Here is a 26,796-nt window from a genome sequence, read left to right as displayed (position 1 = left end):
GTAGTAAATGTTAAAACGCCCACTATTTAACATTATTTGACGAGACATAATACTTCCAGAGTGTACTGACTTATTGTGGTAACTTACCAGCTTTAGCCCCAGCTACATCAAGGATTGTTCTGTGTATATCAACTATGCTGTATAACCTGAGAATCAAGTGAAAATGAACTTAAGTTATCTAGGGAAGTGTGGTTCAACAACATTGCGGAACTTTTCAAACACGTGCATTTTATTTGAATAGTGCAGTGTCACATTTTTATTTATTTTACTTATTTATTATATTGTCATTGGTTCTGACTAAGACGTTAAATTGATCTAGGGATTTTAATCTTAGTCACGACCATCGAGATTGTCAATTATCACAATTAACTTACTCATTGCTTTCATATCCAGTCTTCTTTATTCCCTTCCCACTGACAATTGATGGCACGCGAGTAGCACCCTCAAACAGAGTTCCAGCAATACCGCGGAATGGATAGTTAGAGCCGGCTTGGGATGACAACGCTCCATTCTGTGTAAATAAACATGAATAAATGAATATTTTAACAATACAAACTGGGACATCTATTCAACTCAAGTTATGGACTCAAGTCAATATAAATGATGAAATCTGAGGGAAAACATTCTGAGATATCTACGTAGAAAAATGAATCACGTTCATAAAGTAATCATCCCCAGTCAAAAAATAGGATATGTTTTCTTAAAAACTTGAGTGCCATTCAAAATAAATACTTAATTCTAAATTTGTCTTCTAATGTTGAAGATAAATACAGATAGTCATAAACTGACTAAGACATCAACATATTTAGAAATTAACTGAACAAATCAGACGTTGGACACTTACGTCTCCTATGAATATTATTAGCGAATCTTCATACATTCCACGGTTCTTCAGCGCATCGATCACTCCGCCAATTATATCATCCATCATAGTCAGCTTTCCTGCAATGGTAAAAATAAGACAATGTTCTTTTGTTTTTTTCATTTAACACACTTTAACGGGACAACCATTTATATCAACTACGAAATGTTATTTCTGACCAGCGCAGAAGGAATGTTTGCGGATCTCTAGTTGTGTACACAGTTACCATCGTAACAAGAAGTAATAATGCTTTATAGTTAATGTTTCATAAGACAGGAATGTCGTCCCCCTAGATAGAACTATGCTTGTACAGAATTACAGCACATACCATAAAACTGCCTTGTTCTATCATCTTCGATATCTGCATAAGCCTCTTCATACTCTTCTGGAATCTTGGGAAAACACAAAAACACAGAAATTTATGTACGTAAAAGATAAAACGTAGCAAATACATGATATATACAGCTGGTATTGGCGGACTTCCACCTAGTTTACTAAATTTAAGTTAATTGTACAATTGTTGTTAGTGTACGGTAACCAACAGAATACGATAATTACCTCCAGATGTTTAGCAGGGATGTCCAGAGTAAACGTAAGAAAGAGTGGAGTTCCTGGGTAATGGGTATTTACGATATGCTCTGCTCTGTCACCAAGCATCAACTGTGGATAAGAAAATATGTTATAATTTGTTGATTTTTTTTCAAATTTTCACCAAAAGTGTGCTATCATTCTTCACCGAAGTTGCCCATAAATATAAAGAAGAAGTTGTCTATCAATACATGTGTACAGCGCGTTCTAATCTCAAAAACTATATGCCAAAGACATTTGCTTATAACAATAATATTAATCATACTCACTGCAAGATAACCGTCACTTTTTGGTACTACTCCCATGTTATCACGGAAATCATATCCTGCAGAAGGAGCTGGAAAGAAAAATCAATTCAAAGTTAACTCGTCAAATTCCCATCTCAATTGACCCTTCCTCATAATACATCAAAACCGTGGAATAATATCTCTACTCTCGTATTCATAATCATATATAATGTAGGATTACATAGTGATCTAAAAGCCGACGTATATCATCTAGTGTTAGGGTTCATTATGAACTCCACATGCCCATTGCTGTGTTTGTTATAAAAACATGTGTATATCACATATTCGAAGTAAATGAAACAATGTACCCATTCAAAATAATGTTACTAATATTTAACTTACATAGCACTCCATTCAATTTATCGTAATCACCGACACCCAATGTCCATAGACCATAGTGAGAGTCAAAACCACGATTGGTTGGTAGATACTCGTCCTTACAGAACCCTAAATGCCATCTAAATTTAAAAAAAAAAAAAAACATTTCATATTGAAGAAACAAATATATATTATATACCGTATAGCATGTGATTTAATTTAAGTTCTCGTATAATTTGTATGTATTTAGTTTGAAAATACAAATAACATAATAATAATAATAATAATAATAATAATAATAATAATAATAATAATAATAATAATAATAATAATAATAATAATAATAATGCCGCGAATTATTAGATCAGGCTCTCAGTATTGCAATCGCATCTTCAATGTGATATATGCTATGGTCTACTTACTTTCCAACCATATGAGTAGCGTATCCAACTTCTTTAAGTTTTTCAGGTAAAAGCTTGAAATTCAATGGAACCCCGCTAGGATGAAGGTTGAACACCATTTGATGCTGTAAATAAATATGTATAAGATGTTATTTTTTAATTAATTATTGAGAATTAAGTCAACAATCATAAGAAACATTCAAATAATTGGACATATTTGTTTTGTGAAGTCATTTTCAAGGATACGTGAACCTCCTATAATTTACATTATATGTACATATTGTATGTATATATATAATATCTGCGAAGCCAGGTACATTGAATACAAATTAAATTCTAATAAAAAAAATAATTCTTACCTGATTTCCTGTTTTGAAAGGATACAATCCTGTCATCATAGCAGCTCTTGATCTAAATAATTACATATAAATATATATATATATTAACAAACCAGGTGTATATTGCATATACATAGAGACTATTTGCCCGGGATTTAAAATTCAAGCTCGACACTGAAATTCGACATCAACCTATTCGCTGTTATATAATTACGCATGTTAATATTGAACTAAACTTAATTTCATGCACAATAACGATATTATCACTTACGGTGTGCATGTTGGATGGGTGTATGATTGGTTGAAGATGACGCCATCTGCGGCGAGATCCATCAAGTTGGGCATTGCGATATCAGGGTTGTGCCAATGTACGTCATTCCATCCCATGTCATCCACAAATATTAGAATAATATGCGGTTGATCTGATAAAAATAATGAATGAATATAAATGTATAACATTGCAACATAGCTCAACTAGTATATTGTATGCATAATAATATGTGGTATTGAATGTTTTAACAAATGAATGTAATCGTTATGAATTAATAGTATGGCAGGAAAAAACATGTCAGACATCGGCCAATAAAATAATCGCACTGTTTTTGTGTATAATTTATGATATTCTCTCTGTAACTTCATATATTTGTTGACGTTGAATCATGAAACATGTTGGCTAGTATACACTGTGTGCCACTCAATACAAATACAAAATAATACATACAAAATACGATAACCATCTACCGGGGAACATTGAATACTTAATTAAGACATTATCGACTTCTTAAAGTACGATTAATTTTATGTATGTTCCTGCTATGCGATTACCTTCTATGAATACAATAATAGTAATAATAATGATAACAATAAAATATCCGCACGTGAATATGTTAGTTGCTCATTTTATCAGGGGTGGATTACGGTATTAAATTTTTGGTAACTCTTCCAAAATATGTATTTACTGTATTCGCGGGATTATAAATTCATTGTCATAACATTGCTCCTGCTTAGGTACAATTCCTGTAACAAAAGTGTCATTCCGTAATATCTTAATATTTAAACACACAAAGTTTTTGGGACTTTCAGAACTTTTTATGACTAAAATATTCGTTTACGGATTACAGTTACTCTAACTATATATTGACAGTTCATATCTCCCTCGCTTTCGACACTCAGTGAGTCTCCCACAAAATAAATAAACTATTCATACCTGTTTCAGCAATACATGGCTGTAAATACAAGAGAGATTAAATTTTACGTTAAAAGTCACAAATTTAACATCGTCAACTGTAATGTTATATTCACTAATAATTCAAGGAGCTCCTTAACAACAATCGTAAAATGTTCTTAAACGACGCCAACAAAAAATATATTCAATGAGGAATACTTGAAATACTATTCGAAAATTGCCAATTTACGTAATTTATATATAAGCAGCGATCGCCTACTCTGGAATACGTTGGGAATTATTTTGACAAGAGTTTTTTTAAACCAGATGAAACACACACCAAAGAAACGATGTATGAATGTATCCACAAATGTGTGGAAACGTACAATTGGGAATGATAAGTATCGGTGAGGACATACAACCGAAAATAAAAAAAAATAAAAAAAGTTATCAGGCGAGAATATTATGAATCTACATAATAAAACGGAACCAGTACTACCACACGAATATGATATCGCATTGTAATTTTTTAAATGGTATCAACAATTTCATCATATAGAATTTTGAATAGTCAAAAGTATGGCGAATAGTTGGTAAGTTATCGGAGCCTTGGTTTTCAAATTGTAATTAATATTATTGTAATATTTTACAGAAGTAAATACATTTTAACCCGATATCAGGAAGGAATTCTGGTAGCGTCGGGATACATTTAGGATTTGAAATTAGCTGACAAACAAACGAAATGAGTGTGTTTACACATGTGACTGTGTGTCAGCAACAATAATTTGGGGAAATAGTTGATATGTTCCCTTATGTGTGCTATCCATTAACTAGAAATACATAATGTAACAAGAGCTTGAAAAAGTATGTGTATCTATGAAATTATCGCTAGTTTTAGAATCGTGGCTGTTATTCAAAACCCATATAAAATACATCGTCTGAAATGTTTCAAGTGAAGACAGATTATCAATTCAAGAATGTCCAACATCGCTTTATATTCCAGAAGAGTCTTTTGTAAAACGGGTACCAAAATAAAGGCTTTGATATATTTATCGTGGTGCACGAAGTTGACAACACCGTGAGAGGAGAGGTAAATGTTGTTTTCGACATCGATCTATGTAGCACATTAATTGCCTTTGTCATGGAGTCATTCTATCGGACAAATGGACTATGTAAAACTACAAGTCAGATATAATGTTTGCTCTATCATTGGACACACACACACCCTTCAGTACCGCCCGACACACACTGCCAGTCAAATGGACTATGTAAAACTACAAGTCAGATATAATGTTTGCTCTATCATTGGACACACACACACCCTTCAGTGCCGCCCGTCACACACTGCCAGTCAAACGGATGTTGTCAACGCACTCTACGTTACATAAAAAACAACATCACATACGATGGCCTATGAAGGAAACTATTTTACCAGCTAGGCTGCGCCTTAGAATTTACACCAATAAATATTCAATTAAAAATAGTCACGACAAATTAAAACAGACAAGACATTGCCGGTTGTTACTTACCTTGCTGACAAATGCCAGTGCCAGGAAAACAGCTATGCAATGTAGACTACTCATCATGACTGCTTCGATTGACGACTGTTATCAATTGCTTACTACATGTCTAATATATATACTTATCGGTGTAGTGGGCTATTAATATCCCACATATCGGTGTACAAAAATAAACAAGAAGTACAAAGAAGTCAAAATGTGTTGATCCGGTCACTTAGCAAATTGCTGGTACCTTCAGACACAAAAATAAAAAAGGGCCAAACACAATATACACTTGAAGGTGTCAGTAAGCATACCCTGTTGACCATTCTATATTATAACGGGCGTGTACTTTTATACAAAACTTCCCTAACGTTTCATACATTGAACGGGGCATTTCGAATTAGCGGTCATGACGCTTGCGCAGTATTTTTCTTCTAAACTAAACTTTTCTTCTTGTTTGCAAATACCATGTTATAAATATAAGGTTTTGTTGAGAAGGTTTATTTTACGTACAAAGAGAAAACGCTACAGGATTATATCTTAGTAATAATTTTAAGAAGATTCTCAGAGACAATTCTAGAGACCACCTCCCACCTAATTCGCAATTTTTAAGGACAGTGTGAAACCAGTGGTAATATTTATCGTATATTTGAAATTAGAGAGCAGTGAAAACCTTGTTCTGTACTTTGAAAATAGAAAAGATACATTTTCGGCACTACTGTTTGTTCGAAAATTATTGTGAAATTGTCTTATTGGGGAACGTCAATACTAAACGACACAATTAACAAACATTTGTATGACATTGACATGTACAAATCTCTCTTAATTTGATAAAATATTTACGGGAACGAGGTTGTAAGTTTAAGAAACTATATCAATTTCGGTATCAATCCCAAGTCCGTAATAAGCAGTGTTTAACACTTTTCACTGGTAAATACATACAACTTGTTTATAAAAACAAAGCCTATTGTAACATCAGAATGTTTCATTACGGGTATAATATACAATTAATTGTATTTCCATGCGTGCTCAGTTGTATCTTGGTGTATCTAGGTGTCGCGTGTGGTAAATAATAAGATGTGTATGACAGGTGTGTGGGAAATTCATGTGTTAAAGTATTAAGTACTGGTACCGTGACTCAGAAAAAAAAACTATGTTGCTATTTTGAAAAACGGGTTCACGTGCAGGAAACATGCGACATGCGATGATATGATACTAACAAAAATACAATTTAAATTAGAAAATACATTACTCTGTTTCTATTACACATTTCTTTTCCGAAAATTGTGACAATGCTTAGCTAACTTTTGACCAAAAGGTACAGTTCTTGGAATCTCACAACGGAAATAAAGACCAAATGAACATTTATACGGGTGGGGTAGGGTTTTGACAGATTCTTGTGAAGACAGTAAGAATATAATTTCACACAATGGTGTCGTTGGTGTCTATCGTGAACATTCTTTGTAATTATTGTAAAGTGATAAAAATTAAGAGTTATTTGGTTTATTGGTTAGTTGAAGAAATGTTTTTTTTTTAATTATTGCCCAGACTTTGCCCTAGAAAAGAAATGTCAGCCGGTTTCGCCAATTTACCAACATCTGGACAGGTTGTCGTTTTATTATTCTTGATCTAAATAATCATCGTGATATTGGTTGTTTTGTTAATCGAGAAACTGAACGGTCTACAATTGGCAATGTGTAATGAACATTGTTTAACATATTTATCATTATGTGTAGTAAGCAATCTTAGATGTAGAATAATTTATGTGATATGTACTGGTAATAAGTATTTCTATTTTATAGTTTTAATTTTTAAATGTTTTCTAAATTTGATTTTAGATGGCATTTAGGGTTCTGTAAAGATGAGTATCTACCAACAAATCGTGGTTTTGACTCACACTATGGTATATGGACATTGGGAGTCGGTGACTACGATAAAATGAATGGAGTACTATGTAAGTTAACTATTAGTAAAACAATATACTTATTCATATATGTGTCTGTGTATATGACAGTGGAGATTTTATGCCATAGTTATGATAACAATTTGTTGTGACCGGGTCGACTGAGACGGAGATTTTATTCGGGTTTCCATTCACTCATCTTTGAATGGTTTGTCTTTCTAGCTCCTTCAGCAGGATATGATTTCCGTGATAACATGGGAGTAGTACCAAAAAGTGACGATTATCTTGCAGTGAGTATGATTAATACTATTGTCATAAACCAAAGTCAAAACATGCAGATATCAGAAACTTATTTTGTTTATAAGTCATTAAAGCATGGTTCCACGCTTTCGAGATTCTGGTAAAAACTTGAAAACAATAAAATAATAAATCGACAAATTATATCATTATATCTTTCTCATACACAGTTAATGCTTAGTGATAGAGCAGAGCATATCGTAAATACACATTACCCAGGAACTCCACACTTTCTTGCGTTTACTTTGGATATCCCTGCTAAGCATCTGGAGGCAACTATCTTATTCTGTTGGTTACAGTGAGCTAACAACAATAGTACAATCTCCTTAAATTTAGTCGCTTGATGAAATTTGTATATCATGTAAGTACTTGTATTCATGTATATATTTATTTTGTGTGTTATTTATTACAAGATTCCAGAAGAGTATGAAGAAAAGTACTCTGGTATCGAAGATGATAGAACTAGACAATTTTATGGTGAGTAAAATAATTCCATATAAGCATAGTTATATTCATCCCTGGCTTAGAACATTACATATGTCATCAAGTGAACGTCGAAACATTAACCATAATGCATTCGTATTTATTAGTACGATGGTAAATGACACTATGGGTCCGCTGCCAATCCCTGTTCGAAAATAAACAGCCTTTGTTGTAATAAATGAATGCTCTGTTAAAGAATGCAAAATGAACAAAAAAACAATTTAGTAGTTTTACTATTGCAGGAAAGTTGACTATGATGGACGACATAATAGGCGGTGTGGTGGATGCATTGAAGAACAGTGGAATGAATGACGATTCGCTAATAATTTTCATAGGTGACGTAAGTAACCAACGTCTGTTATAACTAGTTTATGACTATCTTTAAATGTCTGTGTAATTTTTTGTCCGAATCAGGAGACTGATTTAGATGAATAGTTATCATCGTTTTATTTTGAATGGTACAGTTTTTAGAAAGCATCGCCTACTTTAACTCTGCGTGATTAATTTGATATATTTTAAATTTTACACCTCCTCGATTTGCATAATCTATCTTTCCCGTGTAGATATTTAAGAATGTCCACTCTCAGATTTCATAGGTTAATAATATTATAGTCGAGTGGAATTCCAAGTTTGTGTCGTCCATATATCCATATGACTATATTTATTTACATATAATAGAGCGTTATCGTTTCAATCTGGCTTCAACTATCCATCCTGCGGTATTGCTGGAACGCTGTTTGAGGGCGCTACTCGAGTACCATCTATTGTCAGTGGGAAGGGAATGAAGAAGACTGGATATGAAAGCAATGAGTAAGTTAACTGTAGTAATTACAATCTCACAACGATGATCACGAGTATGATTGAAATCCCAAGGTTAATGCGCTGTCTTAGTCACTGTCAATGACAATATATAAAATAAAATACCCTTCTAAAATGTGATGCTAAGCAATTAAAAGACATGAACCTTGGCCCGCTAGTCGCGTTGTTTTATACAGTTTAAAATTTTCAACCATTCTCAGATAAGATACAAGTTAATTTCCACTTTGTTCATAGGTTATACAGCATAGTTGATATACACAGAACAATCCTTGATGTGGCTGGAGCTAAAGCTGGTAAGTTAACACAAGAAGTCAATAAATTTTAGGCATGTTGTTTCACGACAGAATGTAAATAGTGGGCGTTTTAATATTTACATCGAGGTTTCTATAATCTGTTTCGTATTGTATTTGACAGAGCCTGAACTTGACGGTTTAAGTATGTGGCCTACATGGTCAGAAGATAAACCATCGCCAAGAAATGAAATCATCGATGATGATCCAGTGTCCCCTGGTGCTGCTATCAGGTAAGCACTGATATATGTATGTATGTACGTTAGTTGGGTATACAAAACTGTTTTCATTTCCGGTTTCTGTAGAATAATTGAAATACTACTTTGTATTGTATCATTTAGAAGAACCGAATAATTGATCCAGCAAATGAAAACAAGAGTGTGTGCTGCAAAACAATGTTCTATTCTATATATCACGAACCTATGGTGGAATATAACATATATGCATACAATCATGTCATGAATTATGTTTTGTATGTTTTTAGGATTGGAGACTATAAACTAATTACTGGACACCCGGATTTATTGTATCCATATCCTGACCTCAGTTTAACAGGTAAGCACCCACAGAATTTTCGATTATAGTGTTATCAGAACTAACGTATCGCGAACGTATTTTCGATAGTGAAGGCAGTGGAATTGCATTTACTATGCCTCAATATGATTACACAAACTGACGCATGTCAATGTATATTTATTGCAGATAACTATTACAATTACGGTGACGCCCCAGCAAGCGGATTGCCAAGTACAGACCAACAATCACACGCACCGGCTCCACAGAACGTAGAATACTTGTTCAATGTCGTAGGTAAGAATGACGTTGTTTTTTTCAAGTATTAAAAATCAAGTGAACAAATATAAGTACAGACAAACTATTAACAAATAAACACCCATACTATGACCACTACAGCAAAGCGTCTTGTTCATGTAAGCAGACGCGCGCATTAGAGGACACAGGTACTGATTCATAACAAAATGTTCCCAAGCAAGTTTTCAGTTTCACAATTTTGTTAAAATAGTGAATGTTTTATATATTCAATTCTAAGGTGATTATTTAGAAGTTTGAAATTGTTTGTAAATTGCCTGAATTGTATCATGAAAGGTTACTGTCACCTTATCGCATGGTCAAATAAGATTATCGCAATTTCAACAAAATAGTCGACATTTGATATAATATTTCCCGAAACATGCCCCAATATTAAAATAAATTTACAAAGACTTACTCATGTTCCTTTTTCAATGCAGTTGACCCAGAAGAAAGAAACGACATCTCCGCTTATCATCCAGATTGGATGAACATCGTAAACTTCTAATTCAACCAGTAAACCAAACAACTGAACTTGCCGGTGCAGCTGGGAATTTTAATGATGTGTGGTCATCTGGTTGGTATTAAATGAACTAATGCGTACTCTCAAAGCATGCGACGGTTCCCAAACTACTCAATCTTTCAAATCACTTATTATTCAATACTGATGTTCAATCTAATATTACCTATTTAACTTGTTAGTGTACAGACAATATTAGATTTCTGTTACACGTGACATGAAAATGTTTGCCTACGTCAGCAACTTGTAGGCTTGTTCGAATTGACTAGATATTTGTGGAACGAGGTCGTTGTTTACTGCGTAACTAGCTACTAGCTAACTGCCTTTTTAAAATTCATATCGAGTTCGTTAAATGATTAGAACTTGTTAGATGAAACAATGTTTTCGAGGGCGTGAGGGTCTGCTAAATATGCATAATTTAATATAAACACATCTTGAAAGAAAACAGTTTCCATATGCTTACTTTAATGCAACCTCATAATAAATAAACTTTTATACAAATATGGCATAATAAATCGCAGAGGGGCGACCTCGAAAAAAATTTTGGGGGCGTCGCTCTCCAGAATCAAGCTGAAACCCTTTGTGTCAGCATAATTTGCCCCTCAAAATACAGAGAATAGCGTTTCAGAGGGTCTGGATTTCATGTTTTTAAGACGGGGGCATGCCCCGGACTTTTTAGTTAGGTGGTGCTTTCGGCGCGATGTTGGTGAGCAGATCTCGTCGCTCCATGTAAAAGTTCGTGTCGTTGCCTCTGTACAATGGCTCGAACAATATATGCACTAGTCACGTACCTAGAACTATATACTCACATGATATTGTTAATACATACAATTTGTTTGATAAATTTACATTTGTTATACGGCATTACATACGACTGGATGTAACAATTGAAAGACGATTGCATCTTCCGGAAATCGGAAAAATTTCTCCACGTTGCCGCTGCAATTTTAGAAGAATAGGAATCAGAAATCAAATATTGTACATTTTCGTTGTCGTTTACTTGGAAGTAGCATTTTGAATTGCAATTACAGTGGTTGAATATAAATATATTGGTGTTATATTTTACGATTTTTTTTATTTTACGTTTATGTCTGAGAATCAGCTAATACAAATCTGGAAAAGTTATTTTCAAATTATAGTGACACGCCTTGGGTATGTCATGCAATGAATCATGCAGTTCAGATTCAGAATTTTCTCATTCTGTATTGAAACTGGTCGATATCGTGGTGAGTATGTTAAAGAAAGAAAGAATCATCTAGAAAACTGGTAACACTTGTTATATTGACCACTATATAAGTATTTGTCGTAGTAAATGCTTTCTGTTGAAAATTAACACAAAGCAAAAGCATCAACATGTTTTTCAAGGCAAAAGCACTAACAATGCTTCAAACCAAACCACCAGACTATAATGTTACACAATGTGCTAGGTATAAGACATACTTGTGTTTATGAGAGTAATTTCGACTGCTACTTCTTTTGTGAGATATCTTTTGTAGACGGTTTCTCACGATGAGCAGTTTTATATGTTCAGTGTTCAAGTGACTTGTAACTTGGCTCGTGCGCATGCACGATTGGATTATACAATCAGAAGCAAGTGGACAGGTGGCTTGTTCGACAACTTGGATTGATGACTTTTAGATTTTTCGAGACGGGAACCGGAAGTTATCATAAATAAACTTGAGGTATGGTGGAGTTGCTCCCTTACAAAACTTAAATTTAAAAATTTAAATTCAAAAATTTAATTGATATAGCCGACGTCGGCAGTTCTGTACTGGATTCTCGTTTGCATTTTCATTAATTGTCATTGTGTTTTAGTTGGTATGATAAGTGATTTAACTAAACTTACTACATAAATTTTACAGCGAAATAAATTTCTTATCGAAATCATTCAGAGACTTGATCTAAGTTATAATATGGCAGATTTTCGTTCCACATTTAATACGCGTACGCTTAATTATTTTGGGAAATATTACATATTTTAATTTAAATATCGCATCGCTCGAAACATTAATGATAGTAAACTTGCTTACCGGTTCTTGATAACATATTTTTCAGATAAAAGAGGTAATTGCTCAGAGCGAACGAAGGTGGTTTTGCCAATATTGGAAATTGAATTTGTGCTGTTAAATATGGATTATTTTTATTTGGTTAATATCTGGTAAGGTAATACACACTTGCCAGTTTGAATATTTCGTATGGCGTGCTTTCTTTTGCTTTTTCACAGCTACCGTGAGATATATATATATATCTTTATTTAGAGTGAGTATTTAGCCCATTGGCTTGATGGTTTATATACTAGTCCTATAATAAATATATTTACTTACTGTCTGTTAATTATCCCATACAATATCATCAATCGCCGTATAGCAAATGTAAGGTTACCATAAATATGTACTGATGAGGTCGTATTACATACCAGTATATAGACCCGGGTACTTGTCTGGTGCGTATAATGTTAGTAAATGGGGTTGGCCAAGCAAGGGTATTCCTAAAAATGTTCCTTCCATTTATAATGTAGTATGTCTAATGTAATAATGTAGTAAATTAGAAAGTTACTCTTTTTAAAACAAGTATACACGATTTTTTCTCCAAAAAGCACCGTTTATGTATTGATGCAACTCTGAAAACCGTTTGCAAGATTTGTCTGTGCTTGTATTAAATGATATTGTCAAGAAGATGACGTCTGAATTATTAGCATTCCATGACTTGTCGGTTTTGGAGAATAGAATAGAATCAAACAGGTTTACGAAGAATATGTTAACACTAATTCATGCAGTGCTGTCTCGACAACCGTCTTGAATGTTGAGTGTGAGTCGAAAACAAAGTTGAAAACGGGGGGTAAAGGAGCTTAATGGCGCAATATGCCCAAAATAAAGTTGTAAACAGCAGCTACCAACCAAACTACGCCAAGTGACGTTCAGAAGCTCAATTTGGTTTGTAATGCTTTCTGACAAGAACCAAATGACGAGTGTAACACTCAGCACCCAGAACCGGATTGTGGCTACGACAACGTGGTCGTGGGAGAAACACGGGTCAGAGAATAAAATAAAGAGAAACGATGATCGGGTAAGTGAAGAAATCCTTCTCTTCGTGTGGTAACTGTTACTATCTTAGACGCAAATAGAATTTAGGACCAGATATACTGTGTACAAACTGGCATGAATCTGAATCTGTTATTCGAAGGTTTGACAAAGTCAGGGAAAAAGAGAAATAGCTGTCACCAATATGTATTCTTAACAAGAGATGATATATGCACACTTATTTACTCGTTTTATCCGGGAACAGTAAATGTCACGTCCTTTTGGGGGAAGTGTGTCGCAGATTATTGCCCTCAAAATACTGGAATTTGATTTTTAATTAATTTAGGTGGAATTTCGATCAAAGTTCACCAAAATTAAAATGTTTCATGTGCATGCCAATTCATATTTTTCGGTTAAATTTCCTTGGCATCTCTCAAATCCTACTCAAGTATCAAATCAGTCAAATATTGAAAAAGATTATAACATTAACATTGATTTGTATACTCCCAGGGAACTCATAATAGTTCGGTTAAGTAAATAAAAATAATAATCCACGCTCCTTTCAAAATGTACTACTGAGAAACACTTTTCATCGTAACAATGAACATTTATTTGATACCATTGAAAATGAAACAAAATAATCCATGAGTTAAAATTATTGATAACAAGTGATATGTTTTTCCTGAGTATGTCATACAATGTGCTGTCTCGTTAGTAGCCAATCACGTAGTAAACAACAACCTCGTTCCACAAATATCTAGCTATATCAAACGAGTCTACATGCTGCGGACGTAAGCAAAGATATTCATATCACATGTATCAGAAATCTACAAATGAGATATTGTCTGTGAAATAACAAATTAAATAATATTAGACATCAATAATCGAATAATAAGGAATGCGATAGAATGGATAGCTAGATTTAAAATGTAGGGAATGTCGCATGTTTTGAGTTTACGTATCAGTTGATTTAACACCAACCAGGTGACCAGACATCATTGAAATTTCCGGCGGCACCAGCTAGCTCTGTTGTTTGGTTTACCGGTGGAATTAGCAGTTTACGATGTTCATCCAATCGATCACGTAAATCTTGTACTATATCTTGATTATCAGCTGAGATGTCGTTTCTTTCCTCTGGGTCAACTGCATTGAAAGGGAGACATTAGTAGTCAATGTGTTTTCATACATTTGGCCATCGTCCCACGCCAAGTCAAGTTTAGTTTTTGAACGAGTAGAATGTCGACCAGATTACCATTGATGTCACCGGTGTAAAACTAAAGATAACCCTAATTGAAGGTAACAGTAACGTTTCATGATACAATTTCGAGCTTTTTAATCACTTTTGTGTTGAATCAGTGTAAAATTTACTTTGGAAATGACATTACATTCTAATCATTTTTCAGGGACAATATGTTTTTCCGTAGTTGTAACTGTGCGTGTGTATATCTATATCCATATGTGTTTATGTTCATATTTTGCATGTAATCATATGTATTTAATTCTTTTCATTCTCAAACATAAACGCCATTCTTACCTACGACATTGAACAAGTATTCAACGTTCTGTGGAGCTGGTGCGTTTGCCTCTTGGTCTGTACTTGGCAATCCGCTTGCTGGGGGGTCACCGTAGTTGTAATAGTTATCTGAAATAAATATACATTGACGTGCTTTAAATGGTGGTGTCACATTGAGAAAGGATAAATGCAAATTCACTGCCTTCACTATCCATACTACGTCCGCCATACAGTAATCGTTCAGTACCTTGCAATTGGTTCTGATAACAATCAAGTATTCGATATGTGTTTACCTGTTAAACTGATATCCCGATATGGATACAATAAATCGGGGTGTCCTGTAATCAGCTTATAGTCTCCGACTCTAAAATCATACAAGGCATAATTTATGACGAGATTATATACATATATGTTATATTACATTATAGAATAAAATACATAGAATAGAACATTGGTTTTGCAGTACACAATCGTTTCAATTAATTCTTATTAATTATTAATTATTCAGTAATTTAAAATAACAATGTGTACCAATAATCCAATATTCAATTCTTGTTCACAAACCCGAGTTTTAAATATCCATCTCCCCTCCCCATTCAGCACATACACATACACATATAAATGTACGTTTGTGGTGTGTCTGTAATGTGTGTCGTCACAACGATTATAAGACGTGTATCTGTATCATTGCTTACCTGATAGCAGCACCAGGGGACACTGGATCATCATCGATATTATAGAGGATTTCCCTTCTTGGCGATGGTAGATCTTCTGACCATGTAGGAAACATACTGAAACCGTCAAGTTCAGGCTCTGTCAAATACAATACGTAACACATTGTAGTAAATGTTAAAACGCCCACTATTTAACATTATTTGACGAGACATAATACTTCCAGAGTGTACTGAATTATTGTGTTAACTTACCAGCTTTAGCCCCAGCCACATCAAGGATTGTTCTGTGTATATCAACTATGCTGTATAACCTGAGAATCAAGTGAAAATGAACTTAAGTTATCTAGGGAAGTGTGGTTCAACAACATTGCGGAACTTTTCAAACACGTGCATTTTATTTGAATGGTGCAGTGTCACATTTTTATTTATTGTATTTATTTATTTATTATATTGTCATTGGTTCTGACTAAGACGTTAAATTGATCTAGGGATTTTAATCTTAGTCACGATCATCGAGATTGTCAATTATCACAATTAACTTACTCATTGCTTTCATATCCAGTCTTCTTTATTCCCTTCCCACTGACAATAGATGGTACACGAGTAGCACCCTCAAACAGAGTTCCAGCAATACCGCGGAATGGATAGTTAGAGCCGGCTTGGGATGACAACGCTCCATTCTGTGTAAATAAACATGAATAAATGAATATTTTAACAATACAAACTGGGACATCTATTCAACTCAAGTTATGGACTCAAGTCAATATAAATGATGAAATCTGAGGGAAAACATTCTGAGATATCTATGTAGAAAAATGAATCACGTTCATAAAGTAATCATCCCCAGTCAAAAAATAGGATATGTTTTCTTAAAAACTTGAGTGCCATTCAAAATAAATACTTAATTCTAAATTAGTCTTCTAATGTTGAAGATAAATACAGATAGTCATAAACTGTCTAAGACATCAACATATTTAGAAATTAACTGAACAAATCAGACGTTGGACACTTACGTCTCCTATGAATATTATTAGCGAATCTTCATACATTCCACGGTTCTTCAGCGCATCGATCACTCCGCCAATTATATCGTCCATCATAGTCAGCTTTCCTGCAATGGTAAAAATAGGACAATGTTCTTTTGTTTTGTTTTTTCATTTAACACACTTTAACGGGGCAACCATGTATATCTACTACGAAATGTTATTTCCGACCAGCGCAGAAGGAATGTTTGCGGATCTCTAGTTGTGTATACAGTTACCATCGTAACAAGGAGTAATAATGCTTTACAGTTAATGCTTCATAAGACAGGAATGTAGTCCCCCTAGACAGAACTATGCTTATACAGAATTACAGCACATACCATAGAATTGCCTTGTTCTATCATCTTCGATATCTGCATAAGCCTCTTCATACTCTTCTGGAATCTTGGGAAAACACAAACACACAGAAATGTATGTACGTAAAAGATAAAACGTAGCAAATACATGATATATACAACCGGTATTGGCGGACTTCCACCTGGTTTACTAAATTTAAGTTAATTGTACAATTGTTGTTTGTGTACGGCAACCAATACGATAATTACCTCCAGATGTTTAGCAGGGATGTCCAGAGTGAAAGTAAGAAAGAGTGGAGTTCCTGGGTAATGGGTATTTACGATATGCTCTGCTCTGTCACCAAGCATCAACTGTGGATAAGAAAATATGTTATAATTTGTTGATTTATTATTGAATTTTTTTCAAATTTTTACCAAAAGTGTGCTATCATTCTTCACCGAAGTTGCCCATAAATATAAGGAAGAAGTTGTCTATCAATACATGTGCACAGTGCGTTCTAATCTCAAAAACTATATGCCAAAGACATTTGATTATAACAATAATATTAATCATACTCACTGCAAGATAACCGTCACTTTTTGGCACTACTCCCATGTTATCACGGAAATCATATCCTGCTGAAGGAGCTGGAAAGACAAATCAATTCAAAGTTAACTCGTCAAATTCCCATCTTAATTGACCCTTCCTAATAATACATCAAAACCGTGGAATAATATCTCTACTCTCGTATTCATAATCATATATAATGTAGGGTTACATAGTGATCTAAAAGCCGACGTATATTATCTAGTGTTATGAACTCCACATGCCCATTGCTGTGTTTGTTATAAAAACATGTTTATATAACATATTCGAAGTAAATGAAACAATGTACCCATTCAAAATAATGTTACTAATATTTAACTTACAGAGTACTCCGTTCAATTTATCGTAATCACCGACACCCAATGTCCATAGACCATAGTGAGAGTCAAAACCACGATTTGTTGGTAGATACTCATCCTTACAGAACCCTAAATGCCATCTAAATTACAAAAAAACATTTCATATTGAAGAAACAAATATGTACTATATACCGTATAGCATGTGATTTAATTTAAGTCCTCGTATAAAAAAAATTTAGTTTGAAAATACAAATAACATAATAATAATAATAATAATAATAATAATAATAATAATAATAATAATAATAATAATAATAATAATAATAATAGTGCCGCGAATTATTAGATCAGGCTCTCAGCATTGCAATCGCATCTTCAATGTGATATATGCTATGGTCTACTTACTTTCCTACCATATGAGTAGAGTATCCAACTTCTTTAAGTTTTTCTGGTAAAAGCTTGAAATTCAATGGAACCCCGCTAGGATGAAGGTTGAACACCATTTGATGCTGTAAATAAATATGAATAGAATTTATTTAAGATGTTATTTTCTAATAAATTAATGAAAATTAAATCATCAATCAGAAGAAACATTCAAATTATTGGACAAATTTGTTTTGAGACGTCATTTTTAAGGATACGTGAACCTCCAATAATGTTACATTATATGTACATATTGTATGTATATATATAATATCTGCGAAGCCAGGTACATTGAATAAAAATTAAATTCTAATAAAAAAAATAATTCTTACCTGATTTCCTGTTTTGAAAGGATACAATCCTGTCATCATAGCAGCTCTTGACCTAAAGAATAAGATATAAATATATTAACAAATCAGATGTATACATAGAGAATATTTGCCCGGGATTTAAAATTCAAGCTCGAAACTGAAATTCGACATTAACCTATTCACTGTTATATAATTACGCATGTTAATATTGAACTAAACTGAATTTCATGCATAGTAACGATATTATCACTTACGGTGTACATGTAGGATGGGTATATGATTGGTTGAAGATGACACCATCAGCGGCGAGATCCATCAAGTTGGGCATTGCGATATCAGGGTTATGCCAATGTACGTCATTCCATCCCATGTCATCCACAAATATTAAAATAATATGCGGTTGATCTGATAAAAATAATGAATGAATATAAATGTATAACATTGCAACATCGCTCAACTAGTATATTGTATGCATATAGGACCGGAGAGAAATGTTGGATGCTGCAAAGTTCATGCCTTTCATCGACTCAAAATTCTCAAAAAATGTTCACTCGTGAAATCAAAGCTGTATGTGGTATTGAATGATTTAACAAATGAATTTTATTCGTTCTGAACTAATAGTATGGCAGGAAAAAACACGTAACACATCGGCCAATAAGATAATCGCACTGTTTTTGTGTATAATTTATGATATTCTTTCTGTAACTTCATATATTTGTTGACGTTGAATCATGAAATATGTTGGCTACTATACATTGTGTGCCACTCCATACAACTACAAAAACATACATACAAAATACGATAACCATCTACCGGGGAACATTGAATACTTAATTAATTAAGACATTATCGACTTCTTAAAGTACGATTAATTGTATGTATGTTCCTGCTATGCGATTACCTTCTATGAATACAATAATAGTAATAATAATGATAACAATAATATATCCGCACGTTCATGTGTTAGTTGCTCATTTTATCAGGGGTGGATTGCGGTATTAAATTTTTGGTAACTCTTCCAAAATATGTATTTACTGTATTCGCGGATTATAAATTCATTGTCATAACATTGCTCCTGCTTAGGTACAATTCCTGTAACAAAAGTGTCATTCCGTAATATCTTGATATTTAAACACACAAAGTTTTTGGGATTTTCAGAACTTTTTATGACTAAAATATTCGTTTACGGATTACAGTTACTCTAACTATATATTGGCAGTTCATATCTCCCTCGCTTTCGACACTCAGTGAGTCTCCCACAAAATAAATAAACTATTCATACCTGTTTCAGCAATACATGGCTGTAAATACAAGAGAGATTAAATTTTACGTTAAAAGTCACAAATTTAACATCGTCAACTATAATGTTATATTCACTAATAATTCAAGGAGCTCCTTAACAACAATCGTAAAATGTTCTTAAACGACGCCAACAAAAAATATATTCAATGAGGAATACTTGAAATACTATTCGAAAATTGCCAATTTACGTAATGTATATATAAGCAGCGATCGCCTACTCTGGAATACGTTGGGAATTATTTTGACAAGAGTTTTTTTAAACCAGATGAAACACACACCAAAGAAACGATGTATGAATGTATCCACAAATGTGTGGAAACGTACAATTGGGAATGATAAGTATCAGTGAGGACATACAACCGAAAATAAAAAAAAAATAAAAAAAGTTATCAGGCGAGAATATTATGAATCTACATAATAAAACGGAACCAGTACTACCACACGAATATGATATCGCATTGTAATTTTTTAAATGGTATCAACAATTTCATCATATAGAATTTTGAATAGTCAAAAGTATGGCGAATAGTTGGTAAGTTATCGGAGCCTTGGTTTTCAAATTGTAATTAATATTATTGTAATATTTTACAGAAGTAAATAAATTTTAACCCGATATCAGGAAGCAATTCTGGTAGCGTCGGGATACATTTAGGATTTGAAATTAGCTGACAAACAAACGAAATGAGTGTGTTTACACATGTGACTGTGTGTCAGCAAAAATAATTTGGGGAAATAGTTGATATGTTCCCTTATGTGTGCTATCCATTAACTAGAAATACATAATGGAACAAGAGCTTGAAAAAGTATGTGTATCTATGAAATTATCGCTAGTTTTAGAATCGTGGCTGTTATTCAAAACCCATATAAAATACATCGTCTGAAATGTTTCAAGTGAAGACAGATTATCAATTCAAGAATGTCCAACATCGCTTTATATTCCAGAAGAGTCTTTTGTAAAACGGGTACCAAAATAAAGGCTTTGATATATTTATCGTGGTGCACGAAGTTGACAACACCGTGAGAGGAGAGGTAAATGTTGTTTTCGACATCGATCTATGTAGCACATTAATTGCCTTTGTCATGGAGTCATTCTTTCGGACAAATGGACTATGTAAAACTACAAGTCAGATATAATGTTTGCTCTATCATTGGACACACACACACCCTTCAGTGCCGCCCGACACACACTGCCAGTCAAATGGACTATGTAAAACTACAAGTCAGATATAATGTTTGCTCTATCATTGGACACACTCACACCCTTCAGTGCCGCCCGTCACACACTGCCAGTCAAACGGATGTTGTAAACGCACTCTACGTTACATAAAAAACAACATCACATACGATGGGCTATGAAGGAAACTATTTTACCAGCTAGGCTGCGCCTTAGAATTTTCACCAATAAATAGTCAATTAAAAATAGTCACGACAAATTAAAACAGACAAGACATTGCCGGTTGTTACTTACCTTGCTGACAAATGCCAGTGCCAGGAAAACAGCTATGCAATGTAGACTACTCATCATGACTGTTTCGATTGACGACTGTTATCAATTGCTTACTACATGTCTAATATATATACTTATCGGTGTAGTGGGCTATTAATATCCCACATATCGGTGTGCAAAAATAAACAAGAAGTACAAAGAAGTCAAAATGTGTTGATCCGGTCACTTAGCAAATTGCTGGTACCTTCAGACACAAAAATAAAAAAGGGCCACAACACAATATACACTTGAAGGTGTCAGTAAGCATACCCTGTTGACCATTCTATATTATAACGGGCGTGTACTTTTATACAAAACTTCCCTAACGTTTCATACATTGAACGGGGCATTTCGAATTAGCGGTCATGACGCTTGCGCAGTATTTTTCTTCTAAACTAAACTTTTCTTCTTGTTTGCAAATACCATGTTATAAATATAAGGTTTTGTTGAGAAGGTTTATTTTACGTACAAAGAGAAAACGCTACAGGATTATATCTTAGTAATAATTTTAAGAAGATTCTCAGAGACAATTCTAGAGACCACCTCCCACCTAATTCGCAATTTTTAAGGACAGTGTGAAACCAGTGGTAATATTATCGTATATTTGAAATTAGAGAGCAGTGAAAACCTTGTTCTGTACTTTGAAAATAGAAAAGATACATTTTCGGCACTACTGTTTGTTCGAAAATTATTGTGAAATTGTCTTATTGGGGAACGTCAATACTAAACGACACAATTAACAAACATTTGTATGACATGACATGTACAAATCTCTCTTAATTTGATAAAATATTTACGGGAACGAGGCTGTAAGTTTAAGAAACTATATCAATTTCGGTATCAATCCCAAGTCCGTAATAAGCAGTGTTTAACACTTTTCACTGGTAAATACATACAACTTGTTTATAAAAACAAAGCCTATTGTAACATCAGAATGTTTCATTACGGGTATAATATACTATTAATTGTATTTCTATGCGTGCTCAGTTGTATCTTGGTGTATCTAGGTGTCGCGTGTGGTAAATAATAAGATGTGTATGACAGGTGTGTGGGAAATTCATGTGTTAAAGTATTAAGTACTGGTACCGTGACTCAGAAAAAAAAACTATGTTGCTATTTTGAAAAACGGGTTCACGTGCAGGAAACATGCGACATGCGATGATATGATACTAACAAAAATACAATTTAAATTAGAAAATACATTACTCTGTTTCTATTACACATTTCTTTTCCGAAAATTGTGACAATGATTAGCTAACTTTTGACCAAAAGGTACAGTTCTTGGAATCTCACAACGGAAATAAAGACCAAATGAACATTTATACGGGTGGGGTAGGGTTTTGACAGATTCTTGTGAAGACAGTAAGAATATAATTTCACACAATGGTGTCGTTGGTGTCTATCGTGAACATTCTTTGTAATTATTGTAAAGTGATAAAAATTAAGAGTTATTTGGTTTATTGGTTAGTTGAAGAAATGTTTTTTTTTTAATTATTGCCCAGACTTTGCCCTAGAAAAGAAATGTCAGCCGGTTTCGCCAATTTACCAACATCTGGACAGGTTGTCGTTTTATTATTCTTGATCTAAATAATCATCGTGATATTGGTTGTTTTGTTAATCGAGAAACTGAACGGTCTACAATTGGCAATGTGTAATGAACATTGTTTAACATATTTATCATTATGTGTAGTAAGCAATCTTAGATGTAGAATAATTTATGTGATATGTACTGGTAATAAGTATTTCTATTTTATAGTTTTAATTTTTAAATGTTTTCTAAATTTGATTTTAGATGGCATTTAGGGTTCTGTAAAGATGAGTATCTACCAACAAATCGTGGTTTTGACTCACACTATGGTATATGGACATTGGGAGTCGGTGACTACGATAAAATGAATGGAGTACTATGTAAGTTAACTATTAGTAAAACAATATACTTATTCATATATGTGTCTGTGTATATGACAGTGGAGATTTTATGCCATAGTTATGATAACAATTTGTTGTGACCGGGTCGACTGAGACGGAGATTTTATTCGGGTTTCCATTCACTCATCTTTGAATGGTTTGTCTTTCTAGCTCCTTCAGCAGGATATGATTTCCGTGATAACATGGGAGTAGTACCAAAAAGTGACGATTATCTTGCAGTGAGTATGATTAATACTATTGTCATAAACCAAAGTCAAAACATGCAGATATCAGAAACTTATTTTGTTTATAAGTCATTAAAGCATGGTTCCACGCATTCGAGATTCTGGTAAAAACTTGAAAACAATAAAATAATAAATCGACAAATTATATCATTATATCTTTCTCATACACAGTTAATGCTTAGTGATAGAGCAGAGCATATCGTAAATACACATTACCCAGGAACTCCACACTTTCTTGCGTTTACTTTGGATATCCCTGCTAAGCATCTGGAGGCAACTATCTTATTCTGTTGGTTACAGTGAGCTAACAACAATAGTACAATCTCCTTAAATTTAGTCGCTTGATGAAATTTGTATATCATGTATGTACTTGTATTCATGTATATATTTATGTTTGTGTGTTATTTATTACAAGATTCCAGAAGAGTATGAAGAAAAGTACTCTGGTATCGAAAATGATAGAACTAGACAATTTTATGGTGAGTAAAATAATTCCATATAAGCTTAGTTATATTCATCCCTGGCTTAGAACATTACATATGTCATCAAGTGAACGTCGAAACATTAACCATAATGCATTCGTATTTATTAGTACGATGGTAAATGACACTATGGGTCCGCTGCCATTCCCTGTTCGAAAATAAACAGCCTTTGTTGTAATAAATGAATGCTCTGTTAAAGAATGCAAAATGAACAAAAAAACAATTTAGTAGTTTTACTATTGCAGGAAAGTTGACTATGATGGACGACATAATAGGCGGTGTGGTGGATGCATTGAAGAACCGTGGAATGAATGACGATTCGCTAATAATTTTCATAGGTGACGTAAGTAACCAACGTCTGTTATAACTAGTTTATGACTATCTTTAAATGTCTGTGTAATTTTTTGTCCAAATCAGGAGACTGATTTAGATGAATAGTTATCATCGTTTTATTTTGAATGGTACAGTTTTTAGAAAGCATCGTCTACTTTAACTCTGCGTGATTAATTTGATATATTTTAAATTTTACACCTCCTCGATTTGCATAATCTATCTTTCCCGTGTAGATATTTAAGAATGTCCACTCTCAGATTTCATAGGTTAGTAATATTATAGTCGAGTGGAATTCCAAGTTTGTGTCGTCCATATATCCATATGACTATATTTATTTACATATAATAGAGCGTTATCGTTTCAATCTGGCTTCAACTATCCATCCCGCGGTATTGCTGGAACGCTGTTTGAGGGCGCTACTCGAGTACCATCTATTGTCAGTGGGAAGGGAATGAAGAAGACTGGATATGAAAGCAATGAGTAAGTTAACTGTAGTAATTACAATATCACAACGATACTCACGACTAAGTTTGAAAACCCCAGGTTAATTCAATATCTTAGTCAGCGTCAATGACAATATATAACATAAAATACCCTTCTAAAATGTGATGCTAAGCAATTAAAAGACATGAACCTTGGCCCGCTAGTCGCGTTGTTTTATACAGTTTAAAATTTTCAACCATTCTCAGATAAGATACAAGTTAATTTCCACTTTGTTCATAGGTTATACAGCATAGTTGATATACACAGAACAATCCTTGATGTGGCTGGAGCTAAAGCTGGTAAGTTAACACAAGAAGTCAATAAATTTTAGGCATGTTGTTTCACGACAGAATGTAAATAGTGGGCGTTTTAATATTTACATCGAGGTTTCTATAATCTGTTTCGTATTGTATTTGACAGAGCCTGAACTTGACGGTTTAAGTATGTGGCCTACATGGTCAGAAGATAAACCATCGCCATGAAATGAAATCATCGATGATGATCCAGTGTCCCCTGGTGCTGCTATCAGGTAAGCACTGATATATGTATGTATGTACGTTAGTTGGGTATACAAAACTGTTTTCATTTCCGGTTTCTGTAGAATAATTGAAATACTACTTTGTATTGTATCATTTAGAAGAACCGAATAATTGATCCAGCAAATGAAAACAAGAGTGTGTGCTGCAAAACAATGTTCTATTCTATATATCACGAACCTATGGTGGAATATAACATATATGCATACAATCATGTCATGAATTATGTTTTGTATGTTTTTAGGATTGGAGACTATAAACTAATTACTGGACACCCGGATTTATTGTATCCATATCCTGACCTCAGTTTAACAGGTAAGCACCCACAGAATTTTCGATTATAGTGTTATCAGAACTAACGTATCGCGAACGTATTTTCGATAGTGAAGGCAGTGGAATTGCATTTACTATGCCTCAATATGATTACACAAACTGACGCATGTCAATGTATATTTAATGCAGATAACTATTACAATTACGGTGACGCCCCAGCAAGCGGATTGCCAAGTACAGACCAACAATCACACGCACCGGCTCCACAGAACGTAGAATACTTGTTCAATGTCGTAGGTAAGAATGACGTTGTTTTTTTCAAGTATTAAAAAGCAAGTGAACAAATATAAGTACAGACAAACTATTAACAAATAAACACCCATACTATGACCACTACAGCAAAGCGTCTTGTTCATGTAAGCAGACGCGCGCATTAGAGAACACAGATACTGATTCATAACAAAATGTTCCCAAGCAAGTTTTCAGTTTCACAATTTTGTTAAAATAGTGAATGTTTTATATATTCAATTCTAAGGTGATTATTTAGAAGTTTGAAATTGTTTGTAAATTGCCTGAATTGTATCATGAAAGGTTACTGTCACCTTATCGCATGGTCAAATAAGATTAACGCAATTTCAACAAAATAGTCGACATTTGATATAATATTTCCCGAAACATGCCCCAATATTAAAATAAATTTACAAAGACTTACTCATGTTCCTTTTTCAATGCAGTTGACCCAGAAGAAAGAAACGACATCTCCGCTTATCATCCAGATTGGATGAACATCGTAAACTTCTAATTCAACCAGTAAACCAAACAACAGAACTAGCCGGTGCAGCTGGGAATTTTAATGATGTGTGGTCATCTGGTTGGTATTAAATGAACTAATGCGTACTCTCAAAGCATGCGACGGTTCCCAAACTACTCAATCTTTCATATCACTTATTATTCAATACTGATGTTCAATCTAATATTACCTATTTAACTTGTTAGTGTACAG

At 33.7% G+C, this 26,796-nt stretch overlaps 5 protein-coding genes and 1 long non-coding RNA gene across 6 annotated transcripts; 3 read left to right on the top strand and 3 right to left on the bottom strand.

Annotated features, from left to right (window-relative positions):
- Positions 1-70: 70 nt before the first annotated feature.
- On the bottom strand, positions 71-5,562 carry LOC100368670 (arylsulfatase B-like). Its single transcript, XM_085507375.1, has 12 exons — positions 5,489-5,562; positions 4,002-4,020; positions 3,066-3,216; positions 2,816-2,867; positions 2,478-2,581; positions 2,080-2,195; positions 1,720-1,787; positions 1,421-1,522; positions 1,191-1,254; positions 845-942; positions 375-511; positions 71-146 (listed from the first exon to the last, which is right to left on the bottom strand). The coding sequence occupies exons 1-12, from the start codon at positions 5,543-5,545 to the stop codon at positions 71-73; spliced, it is 1,044 nt and encodes a 347-aa protein (XP_085363501.1). The 5' UTR covers positions 5,546-5,562.
- Positions 5,563-5,870: 308 nt separating this feature from the next.
- Positions 5,871-8,508, top strand: LOC146735105 (arylsulfatase B-like). The gene is made up of 5 exons (XM_085507374.1): positions 5,871-5,884; positions 7,300-7,415; positions 7,587-7,654; positions 8,075-8,138; positions 8,387-8,508. Exons 1-5 carry the CDS (start codon positions 5,871-5,873, stop codon positions 8,506-8,508), a joined length of 384 nt encoding a protein of 127 aa, XP_085363500.1.
- A 314-nt stretch (positions 8,509-8,822) lies between these two features.
- On the top strand, positions 8,823-9,444 carry LOC146735104 (uncharacterized). Its single transcript, XR_014931331.1, has 3 exons — positions 8,823-8,954; positions 9,198-9,256; positions 9,378-9,444. It is a non-coding gene; the product is annotated as an uncharacterized LOC146735104 (long non-coding RNA).
- Positions 9,445-14,186: 4,742 nt separating this feature from the next.
- Positions 14,187-15,915, bottom strand: LOC100371095 (arylsulfatase I-like). Its single transcript, XM_085506769.1, has 4 exons — positions 15,809-15,915; positions 15,407-15,477; positions 15,135-15,242; positions 14,187-14,743 (listed from the first exon to the last, which is right to left on the bottom strand). The coding sequence occupies exons 1-4, from the start codon at positions 15,901-15,903 to the stop codon at positions 14,571-14,573; spliced, it is 447 nt and encodes a 148-aa protein (XP_085362895.1). The 5' UTR covers positions 15,904-15,915; the 3' UTR covers positions 14,187-14,570.
- Positions 15,916-16,022: 107 nt separating this feature from the next.
- Positions 16,023-21,589, bottom strand: LOC146735103 (arylsulfatase B-like). Its single transcript, XM_085507373.1, has 12 exons — positions 21,516-21,589; positions 20,028-20,046; positions 19,000-19,150; positions 18,767-18,818; positions 18,417-18,520; positions 18,036-18,151; positions 17,686-17,753; positions 17,376-17,477; positions 17,151-17,214; positions 16,801-16,898; positions 16,331-16,467; positions 16,023-16,098 (listed from the first exon to the last, which is right to left on the bottom strand). Exons 1-12 carry the CDS (start codon positions 21,570-21,572, stop codon positions 16,023-16,025), a joined length of 1,044 nt encoding a protein of 347 aa, XP_085363499.1. The 5' UTR covers positions 21,573-21,589.
- A 309-nt stretch (positions 21,590-21,898) lies between these two features.
- On the top strand, positions 21,899-26,595 carry LOC144347215 (arylsulfatase B-like). The gene is made up of 10 exons (XM_085507371.1): positions 21,899-21,912; positions 23,326-23,441; positions 23,613-23,680; positions 24,102-24,165; positions 24,852-24,981; positions 25,225-25,283; positions 25,405-25,441; positions 25,765-25,835; positions 25,983-26,090; positions 26,528-26,595. The coding sequence occupies exons 1-10, from the start codon at positions 21,899-21,901 to the stop codon at positions 26,593-26,595; spliced, it is 735 nt and encodes a 244-aa protein (XP_085363497.1).
- Positions 26,596-26,796: the final 201 nt, after the last annotated feature.

Source organism: Saccoglossus kowalevskii, chromosome 13 (genome assembly GCF_978046115.1).
Source record: "Saccoglossus kowalevskii chromosome 13, keSacKowa6.1, whole genome shotgun sequence".
Taxonomy (NCBI): Eukaryota; Metazoa; Hemichordata; class Enteropneusta; family Harrimaniidae; genus Saccoglossus; species Saccoglossus kowalevskii.
Note: the sequence above shows the minus strand (reverse complement) of the source record. Positions and strands in the feature narration are given on the sequence as shown.

Bases quoted from the DNA above. Each gene is read 5' to 3' on its own strand.
- LOC144347215 (XM_085507371.1), top strand. The intron at 23,681-24,101 runs GTGAGTATGATT...ATTTATTACAAG, and splicing joins AAAGTGACGATTATCTTGCA to ATTCCAGAAGAGTATGAAGA. The intron at 25,284-25,404 runs GTAAGTTAACAC...TGTATTTGACAG, and splicing joins TGTGGCTGGAGCTAAAGCTG to AGCCTGAACTTGACGGTTTA.
- LOC146735105 (XM_085507374.1), top strand. The intron at 7,655-8,074 runs GTGAGTATGATT...ATTTATTACAAG, and splicing joins AAAGTGACGATTATCTTGCA to ATTCCAGAAGAGTATGAAGA. The intron at 8,139-8,386 runs GTGAGTAAAATA...TTACTATTGCAG, and splicing joins TAGAACTAGACAATTTTATG to GAAAGTTGACTATGATGGAC.
- LOC146735103 (XM_085507373.1), bottom strand. From the start codon at position 21,572: ATGATGAGTAGTCTACATTGCATAGCTGTTTTCCTGGCACTGGCATTT. The intron at 17,754-18,035 runs GTAAGTTAAATA...TTGTCTTTCCAG, and splicing joins TAAATTGAACGGAGTACTCT to CTCCTTCAGCAGGATATGAT. The intron at 16,099-16,330 runs GTAAGTTAATTG...CTTGATTCTCAG, and splicing joins ACTGGATATGAAAGCAATGA to GTTATACAGCATAGTTGATA.
- LOC100368670 (XM_085507375.1), bottom strand. From the start codon at position 5,545: ATGATGAGTAGTCTACATTGCATAGCTGTTTTCCTGGCACTGGCATTT. The intron at 1,523-1,719 runs GTGAGTATGATT...TCTTATCCACAG, and splicing joins AAAGTGACGGTTATCTTGCA to TTGATGCTTGGTGACAGAGC. The intron at 1,255-1,420 runs GTAATTATCGTA...TGTTTTCCCAAG, and splicing joins TCCCTGCTAAACATCTGGAG to ATTCCAGAAGAGTATGAAGA.
- LOC100371095 (XM_085506769.1), bottom strand. From the start codon at position 15,903: ATGTTTCCTACATGGTCAGAAGATCTACCATCGCCAAGAAGGGAAATC. The intron at 15,478-15,808 runs GTAAGCAATGAT...GTATGATTTTAG, and splicing joins TCCCCTGGTGCTGCTATCAG to AGTCGGAGACTATAAGCTGA. The intron at 15,243-15,406 runs GTAAACACATAT...TATTTATTTCAG, and splicing joins TCGGGATATCAGTTTAACAG to ATAACTATTACAACTACGGT.